Raw genomic sequence first — 9,664 nt, 5'->3', positions numbered from 1 at the left:
TGATATTTTATATACTATTTTAAATAATAATGAAATATAATATTTATATAAATAAAACAATATTCCATTAAAACAAGAATTGTTCATTTTGATTTCATGGTGACTTTAAATGTGAATGTTTTACAAAATCCTGTTGTTGTTTTTTTTTTTTTTTTTTTTTTTTTTGTAATAATTGTTGGGGAAAAAAGCAAACTTAACATAAAACCATAGCATACATTCACACAGGAGTAAATTAAGCTTATGCAAATTTCTTGGGAACTGTTCCCAAGGGCATTTATTATAATTTCCTAGAATTTATTATTATTATTTTACCATTTGAATTTGTTACAAGAAAAAAAAAAACTATTTAATGAGATGCAGGTCCCCTTTTTACTGGCTAATAATAGTGGAAATGTTTCTGTTGTTTCAAAAGCTAAAATGATTTGGTTACAAAGAGTGGTTGGTCCAGCAGATCCTGATAAATATTAGCGATACAACCTTTTTATATCAGATACTGCTGGTTGAATATCCATTTGATAAACAAGCGACCATGTAGGTTATTCTGAGAAAGTCAACATTATGTATTGGGTATTTATGGTTGACACTTGGCAGAAAGGGAACATCACACACTGAGCTGAGATGATGAGACTATAATGAAATTCATTGCAAATTTAAATGGCACCAAAGTAATATATTATTTATTATTATGACTCACTATTCTCTACAGACAGTGTGCTAGAAAAGACTTTTTCTCACATGCGCCTTAACTCAACGAGTTTTGACATGATATGTGTTAAGCCCACAGCTCCGTTGCCTCTGGAATCCATTCGAGCATGTTTGCTTCAGATCATGGGTGTTTCTGTTTTGGCAGTCATATCATAGTAATCTCTAGGGGCTCATTTCTCCCTGTGAGTGCTACATTGTTTTATTTCCTTGGTGTATTTCAAGACATAAAAACACATTTTCTTAATAAAAAAGCAGTGAGAAAAGGCTCCGTGACAAGAGATGTATGAGTGAAATAACATTTATATGCTGTGTTTCTAAACTGTGTTTGGTTTTAAAATAATGTGTACCGGGTGGATTCGATCGGTGTTAGTGTCACTGTTTCCGCACATTATTCCAGTAATAGTTTTATATTTATAAAAAGGCTTTCAATAATACTGCAAGAAACTATAATTTACTCTACATCACTAAGTGGAGGAAATGTTAAGTTAAACATTTAGCTAAATAAAAATGTACAATAAAAATTGGACCACATTTATATATAATGTGTTAAATAAGACATTAACTGTGTGTGACTTTGTTACGTCAATATGTTTTAGGATTTTCACATTCTTTTGAACCTTAAAATGAATGAGACCTTAAGTCCTCATGATGAAACTGATCTCACAGTTATAAATTGTAAAAGGTAATGTGCCTCAGCCAATCATTTGCATTTGTAATGGAACCAGCCCAGGCCTAATAAAATGCCCATGATGAGTGTTTTGTTCATGTGAGATGCATTTTCACCATCTGTGGTACACATATGTGCATCCTAATATTGTAATTAATAACCAATATTCCCCTATACATTCTATAAAACTTGAAAATTTAACCTTTGGTATGTTAAATATTAAAGGAAGTTTTAGATGGTGGGCCTAACTAAGACATACTTTGCTACCACCTACTGACATAAAGAGGTAAGCTCACCTTGCAGTTTCTAAGTGATGCACATTAAAAGGATAGTTCCCCCCAAATTGAGTTCATTTGTTCTGTTGAACACAAAATATTGTATAGAATGCTGGTTACCAAACAGTTGACAGGCCTTTGACTTCCATTGTATTTTTCTTTACTATGGAAGTGAATGGGTTAGTGTAGGGTTAGGGTCAACTGTTTGGTTACCAACATTCTTTCAAATATTTTATTTTGTGTTCAACAGAATAAAGAACCTGTGACAGTTATAAAAATGCCCTGAATGGACAAAATTGATTTTATAGCAAGAATAAAACAGTAGCCGTGCTAAATGCTTAATATTACCCAGTTAAAGCAAGAAAACGAAAACATCACAAACTGGTGGGGATAAAATAAATAAATAAATAACTGGCTGACAAAAAAAAGCTATAAAAAAATAAATTTGCTCGCTGGTCTAAAGTAAACAGTAACTTGGAGTGCAGAATAATAAAAACAATAGCCTATGGCTATACATTTATTTGGTTATGTAGGCTATTAAATGCTGTAATGGACTATTTTTCTTCAAGCTATTATCTAAGATAATCTAATAATTGTAGGGTACTTCAAGCAATCAATGTTTCATGTCAGTGTGTTTTATTTATTTAATCGTTCACTAACAGTCAGTTCACCTCTTTCCTGAACCCTGTACGCATTTGTTTTGCGATAATGGCCGTCTGAAAGTATATTATCTTTAACATACATCCTTCAAAAGGTCAATGAAATGGTAAAAAACAGTGCGTCTTTTGTGTGTGTGTCAATTGAGGTTGCATTGTGTGGGAGGTGATTATTTGGCCACGAGCAGTAGGACACGCCCAGGGGGCGTTACCACAGCTCACAGTTACTACACTAAATTACAGTGCGCACGTTCTGTCCGTGCCAGAGTGAGGCGAGAGAAGAATGACCGAACACACCGTGTTGGATTTTGACAGTGCAGACTGGACTTACAAGAACTTACCATGACTTTCTCAAGGAATCCCTTTTGCACTTTTTTCCTTCTTGGTTTGTTGTTTATTTCTTTAACAGTTTTTCTGAAAAAATGGCACTTTGGTCTCAAGGAGAACACACCTTTTGGTGATGCTGCCCGCCCAGATGGTTTAACTCCACAGCGCGAGAGATTACTCCAACAACTTAAGGAAAGACAACAAGAACTTGAGCTCCTGGACATTACATTTGACAATATACAATCTTTTGGAGGGTTTGGGGATCCACGTGTATCCACAAGTGACAGTGTGAACTATATCAATGCTAAAACTGTTATTGGTTGTGAAGAACTTAGTGGCATAAAAGCTGTTGACTTTCTTGGTTCAGGTTACACTAAAACAGTGTTAAAAGCAGAGTTACCGCAAGGATTATTTGTGGCGCTGAAATCTGTAAACCATCAGGGCACTGACATGAGATTGTGCATGGATGATTTTAAAGATTCACAGGGCTGTCATGAGCTTGTTTCTTTCAAACTGAGGAAGGAGATTGTGTTATTGCAGAAACTGCAGCACCCCAATATTGTAGAGGTAAGAACATATGCAATAACTTGGACTCATTCTCCAGGTTGTGCTGTTGTTATGTCATGTTTGAGATATGAAATGGTTTAAAGGATTAATATGTGCCACACATTGCATTTTGCACCAGTTTATCCATCCACTGATCTTTTTGTGTTTGTTCCAGCTGAAAGGTCAGTGTCAGGACAGCGCCCTGGTTGGTGGCATCACAACAGTTCTGGAGCAGGGGATGCCCCTTCAGATGATACAGCTCCTGCAGAGCCCCTGGGAAGAGCGCTTTCGGGTAAGAGCACCACCCCCCCAGGCCTCCTATGGAGTGTTAATCAGAGATTCCCCACCCACTGTCCCCCCACAGGGCATACCTGAGGTGGGGGTGGATGGAATTCTTCAGCTTGGGTGGATTAACTGGAGCCCCATCTCCATACCAACTGAGCCTGATCAAATAGTACCGAGGGACAGATGTCTGTCTCAGATGTCCATTCTTTTACTTTTTCTTCACCCTGATAATTTCTCTGCACTGTTTGAGGGAGAAGGCGATGCCAAGTTTCACGAGGCGAGAGAGTATTTTCTTTCACCTTCACTTTGGTATACAAGAAGCAGGTGTTGATACTCTGTGCCTTTGATTTTTGATAGGTTCTGATCATGACAAATGCGTTTAAGCTAAAGGGCTGTAATCGAGTGTATCTTTGACATCCTTACCTTCTCTGAAATGTCATAACACGTGGTCGAGAGTTATTCAAACAGTGTTTGGTTTCATCCACCTCTGTTTTTAAAGAGCTGTGGCTATTCAAAGGGGACTTGATACCATTGCTATGCTCTCCAGTGTTAAAACTTTATATAAGAAAAAACAATGGATAATGGTGAAGACTAGTTAGTAAAACTACATATCATATTTACAGATTTATATAATTTACTGTACGTTGTGCATATAAAAGGATCAACTTACTTTACTGATGCCCGAGGGAAATTCGGGTGTAAAACTACATCAAACGTAGGTGTAAAACAAACCAGGATATAATAAAACAAATGATTATATAATATTATGCAAGAAATATATATATAATAATTGTTTTACTGGTTAGTAATAATAAAAGTTTTACTGGTTCATAAAAAACTGACCATTTTAATTATTTAAAAAGTAGTATATAGTAATTATACTACTAATTATTTAAAAGTATAATGAATATGCTTTATATAATAAATAAAATTGTGGCAACAGATTACAAGCAATATTATTAATTAAATTGAACACATTAGAATCAAATTATTCCATAAAAGTTAGCCATTTAAAATAAGTAAAGTTTACAACAAAAAATTAAACAAAAATATAAACCAGACAGATGTCAAAGATTAATTAAGAACTATTTATTTTAAATTGCCAACATTGAAGACACCTGACGTTAACAAGCAGAATCACTGAAGGAGAAAACCTTCATTTTATAACAAACCTAAAACACACACTGATCACCATAATGGTGACTTAAATGTGCGTCTTTTGGGGGGGGGTGGGGGGGTTGTACGTTTTACTCATTTTAAATGTTTAACTTTTAAGGAATTAATTTGATGAATTATTACTCAATTCTAATTGGTTCAATTTAATTAATAATATTGCTTGTATTCTGTTGCCCTTTTTTATTTTTTGATTAGATAAAGCATATTCATTTTTTACAGTGTAAGTTTTACCTGTACATAAAATTTGTAAAAAATGGCAGACATTCACAAATGAGTACAGCATGGGCCTGTATTTGTCAGTTTTAGTAACTACTGATTGTGTTTGCACGCAGGTCTGTCTTGGTTTAGTGCGGCTTCTTCAATACCTGGCGCACTCACCGCTGGGATCGGTAGCTCTCCTGGATTTCCAGCCTCGACAGTTTGTTATGGCGTCAGGAGAACTCAAGCTAACAGACTTGGATGATGCAAGTGTTCAAGAACCAGCCTGTCAGGAGGAGTCAGACTGCCTGCTGCAGTTCCCGCTCCGCAATTTCACCCTACGATGTCCCCCCTCTAAAATCTGTGAAGGCTTGAACGAATTGAGGAACCTCTACAATGCCTACAGGTGAGTACTTCCCACATTCCATCTTTATTGTCAGTGGCAGATAATAAAAAAAGAGATTTTGTACAAGAATCTGTCATGGTTGGTGCAGGGAGTTTCACGACAGCTTCTCTCCTCCTTGCCTGTAATGATTAATTCTCCACCCTGCTGCTGCTGAGTGTCAGGGAATCAGTTGTAGCATATTGATTTCTCAGCGTGAATTACCACTCCGCTGTTCTTGCCAGAGTTTCGGATGAATTATATGAATTCATTCTTTTCCTCCCCAGGTATTTTTTCACCTACCTGCTCCCTCATCAGGCTCCCCCACTGCTGAAACCCCTTATTCACCAAATAATGAACTCCACAGGTGAGTTTTGCTGTGAAATTCATCTTGATGAACTATCACAGCAAAAGTGGCTGTATAATGAAAGCTTAATTTTACATTCTGGTCACAGGGGATTTGAAGCAAAGCATTAATGAAACCCTAGTCGCCTTTGAAGAGGTTTTGCATGCGTACAAATCTGGTCTGCACCTGGAGAGTTTGCCGCCATCAGTAACACGAGGTAATCCATTGGTTTTAGTGATGAATTATACTTCTTAACAGTTTTCAGCTCCCGGTACATGCTTATGCAATCATTACTACTGAAAAAAAGCATTCCAGATATACGCAGAGCTCTCAGCGTGATGCGTCTCTGACCGCACCTTAAAGAAGACGTACTTCAGTCATAAAACATGTGTAACTCAATCCATCTTCAAGGGCAAGTTTTGTACCCCATAAGACTCTCTCGCTATACCTCTATGTGAGCTTTGACACCATAAATCAATCACATCACCACAATAAACCTGCACAGAGGCATTCAAACTGCCAAGCATTGTCAAAGAATCTGCAAATCTTATGTCCGAACGCGTTCACAGCAACTCTTGTAAAAAGTTTCCACACTTTAAGATTTTGGCAGAGCCACCGCTCTTTTGTTGTCCCCACATGTGCGCGCACACATTTAGTAACATGAGATTCTGCCACCTCTACTGTGAGAGGACTCTTTTCTCTTAAAGTTTCTGAATGTGCTAATATTTTACAGATGGGTCTTACAACAGTGTTGAGTGGATCCTGGAATGGTTTTGATGCATATTTTTTTTTTCTATTTGTGCAGATTATGCCGTCCTGAAAGGAATGAGGAGCGTTGCAAATATGGAATACAGATGCAGGCTGTCGTACAACCAGCAGGGCTGCGTGCTGTCTGTGCACAGTGCCAGAGAGGCGGCGCTCATCTGCAGTTCTCATCCACAGTGCACAAGCTTCTCTCTCAGCAGCGAAAGAACTTGGACAGGTCAGGGTTTGCTTTGCACTACTAGATTACACTTACATCATTACATCATTTGGTGAAGCAAAAAGTGACACTCAACTTAATGATATACTTTCTCAAACCAAAAATGATCTTTTTACTTTGCGTTTAAAACAAATTAAAGCTATGTTGTAATTCAAAACAGATCCCAATCACAGCAGAAAAAAATATGTAAAAAGTATTGTTTTTGTCTTGTCTTTAAGTACAAATATCTAAACATCTTTAAAATAAGGTTCATTAGTTAACATTAGTTAATGTATTAACTAACATGAACTAACAATGAGCAATACATTTGTTACAGTATTTTTTAATCGTTGTTTACGTTAGATATCTTTGATAACGTTATCTTATTTAGCAGTGAACAAATACAACCTTTGATTTTAATAATGTATTTGTAAATGTTGAAATTAACTAAGATTGATATATACTGAAGAATTATTGTTAATTCTTAGTTCACTAATGTTAACTAATGAACCTTTATTGTAAAGTGTTGCCGATATTTTGTAAAACATTTTTGCAAGATTGCGTATATTTGAATTGTTTAATATTTTTCTGTTCTTATTTTATGAATAAACCCCAATAGATTTTATTAGATTTATGTTAAAATTGAGAACTTATATTAAAAAAAAATGTTTTATCCTTACCAATTTTAGTTAAAACACTGTTTTAAATGTACTTTTAAAAAACACATTATTTTAGTTAGCAATTAATAAAAAATGTCTTAAAAATTAATCCTTACTAAATTTTTTTAGATTTATGCTTTAAATAATGACCACAGGCACAGTGTATATGAAAAATAAACTTCATTCAAGATATATTATCTGAAATATCTCATAAATTTTCTTTTAAACTAAACCAAAAATAATGATTTTCACAGTGTGTTATTTGAGAAAGAATGTGTTTTACAAGGAAAATGGTAGCAATAAATCCTCCGCACCGTTACGCTTTGGAAAAACCTCTGAAACATCAATTAAATTTCTATTCGATGAGCAGGCCTTCAATAAAGCGGTGACTACCTCTGTTCAGTATTATAAATCATCTGAAAACATGACCGTTGTGTCTGTCTGGAACAGACTGTGTCTAACCCAAGGGCTCTCTTTGCCTTTACTTGTCTGCAGGTCGGCTTCTTGCCGCTTTCAGAAGTGGCTTCAGCCATCTGGTTCCAGATGTGAACTCAGCAGTGTACATGAGGAGGGTTAAAGCCTCGGGAGCAGTGCTTTGAGAAAGAGAAAGCCAGAGGAACTGGAGGGGGGAGGGAATTTGAGACAAATGAATGTGTTATATTTATAGGCATCTTACTCAATGGCTGTTTGATCTCCCTGCCAATCCTACACACTGCCAAGGAGCATTTAAAAGGATTTCCCTTCAGGTATAATTAACCTGAAGGGAAAGAAGCAGAAAGAAAAAACACAGCCTTCTAACTTTTTCTCCTGTCCTATGTTCACATGGCATGGTCTACTGGAAGGACATTGAGCCTATTTTACTCTGGCTAATGCCTGCAGGAGGAAAAAGAAAACAAGCTCTTTCACAGATTTACTTTGATGTTAATGAGGCCAGAAGTTTGTAGCGTTTTGCTGGATGCCAGTGTGTGCCGAGAACCGTGTCAATAGGCGGAAAAGTGCTGAAGCCACAAAAGTGCAGGAATGCTTAGCGGGAGCCATTGTCTTTCCTGTATTAACTGATATATATTTATATAGGAAGTACGCCATACTTCATCCCATGGGTGTGTTCATTTTCTTCTTTCAGAGAAAGAGATATTAATGTTATTTGTGTGGATATGTTTGTTCTACATTCTGGTTTTTTTTATTCATTGTTTAATATAAACTAAGTAAAAAAAAACATTTGTCTTTCATTTCTATAAGGACAGTTTTCCGATCACATAGCTACATTGCGGCATTACCATCTTAAAGGGAAACTCCACTTTTTTTTGGAAATAGGCTCGTTTTACAACTCCCCCAGAGTTAAACAGTTGGGTTTTACCGTTTTCCAATCCATTCGGACGATTTTCTGATATTTAGAAGAATATCAGTGAACAGACCGTTTCTGGTCCCATTGACTTCCATAGTAGGAAAAAGTCAAGGGGACCAGAAACTGGTTACTGATATTCTTCTAAATATCAGAAAATCGGCTGAATGGATTCGAAAATGGTAAAACCCTGGGGAAGTTTAACTCTGGGGTAGTTGTAAAATGAGCCTATTTCCAAAAAAAGTGGAGTATCCCATTAATGTAATCAGTGCTTTCTGTTAATTCACTTTTCAGGTGTGAAATCAACTGTCGGCATTCCTGCTTGTGTTTTAGCAATCATTTCTGAAGAGACCTCCAAGCGCAAAGTTTACACAAAACCTTTCCAACGCATGCCAATAAATCACTTGCAGGGTCATTATAGTTTAATTGTTACATGTAAATGCAGCTTGTTTGGGGCCCCTTTCTCATGGAGAAGCCCCAAAACAAAGGAGCATTAGGAACAATTAAAGTAAATCTGCTGTTAGCACACGAATGGGGCTGCCATCTGCCCTAGTTAGGGGTTTCCATTCATGACTACATAGATATGCACAGATAAGCCCAGCTATGGTTTCAGGGGCAGGGAATGTTTAGGTGGGAGCCATTGTCCCTCTTGCATTCCCCTGGTCCTCCTGGGGTTTGGTCACTGATAAGATCTTATGCAATTATTTTACATTATCTGAAACACTTGATATGAGAATGACTTAATTTAGAGTAAATCAGCAGTGATAGAATTATCCAAAGGTTCACTCACTCACCATTCAAACTGTTGGTAGAATAATGTGAGGGGGTTTACTGTAGGGCTGGGCGATATGGACAAAAAATCATATCTCGATATTTTTTGGTCAAAAGGCGATATACGATATATATCTCGGTACTTTCTACGTTTTCTATTTAGATAAAGAAAATCTTTATATTAAAAAAAAATAATATATATATATATATATATATATATTTATATATATATATATATATATATAGGCTATATATACAGTATATTCACATTCGGCCCAATGATATCCTACAAACAATGTTGATATTGAAGGATATGGAAACAAATATAATATAGGCTATGCAATATATTATGTGCAAAAAGCTTTTGT

The 9,664-nt window shown here is 36.2% G+C and overlaps 1 protein-coding gene across 1 annotated transcript; it reads left to right on the top strand.

The window, feature by feature from the left end:
• Positions 1–264: 264 nt before the first annotated feature.
• Positions 265–8,388, top strand: pkdccb (protein kinase domain containing, cytoplasmic b). The gene is made up of 7 exons (XM_039668747.2): positions 265–3,197; positions 3,352–3,468; positions 4,970–5,241; positions 5,505–5,584; positions 5,673–5,780; positions 6,369–6,545; positions 7,679–8,388. Exons 1-7 carry the CDS (start codon positions 2,646–2,648, stop codon positions 7,780–7,782), a joined length of 1,410 nt encoding a protein of 469 aa, XP_039524681.1. The 5' UTR covers positions 265–2,645; the 3' UTR covers positions 7,783–8,388.
• The last annotated feature ends 1,276 nt before the right edge of the window (positions 8,389–9,664 follow it).

This window comes from Pimephales promelas, chromosome 15, assembly GCF_988280905.1.
Source record: "Pimephales promelas chromosome 15, fPimPro1.hap1.1, whole genome shotgun sequence".
NCBI classification, from domain to species: domain Eukaryota; kingdom Metazoa; phylum Chordata; class Actinopteri; order Cypriniformes; family Leuciscidae; genus Pimephales; species Pimephales promelas.
The sequence above is the reverse complement of the archived record's forward strand: the minus strand, read 5'-3'. Positions and strand labels throughout refer to the sequence as shown.

Excerpts from the sequence above, each read along its gene's own strand:
- pkdccb (XM_039668747.2), top strand. The coding sequence starts at position 2,646 with ATGACTTTCTCAAGGAATCCCTTTTGCACTTTTTTCCTTCTTGGTTTG. Across the intron at positions 3,469-4,969 it reads CCTGGGAAGAGCGCTTTCGG|GTCTGTCTTGGTTTAGTGCG; the intron begins GTAAGAGCACCA and ends GTTTGCACGCAG. Across the intron at positions 5,585-5,672 it reads CCAAATAATGAACTCCACAG|GGGATTTGAAGCAAAGCATT; the intron begins GTGAGTTTTGCT and ends TTCTGGTCACAG.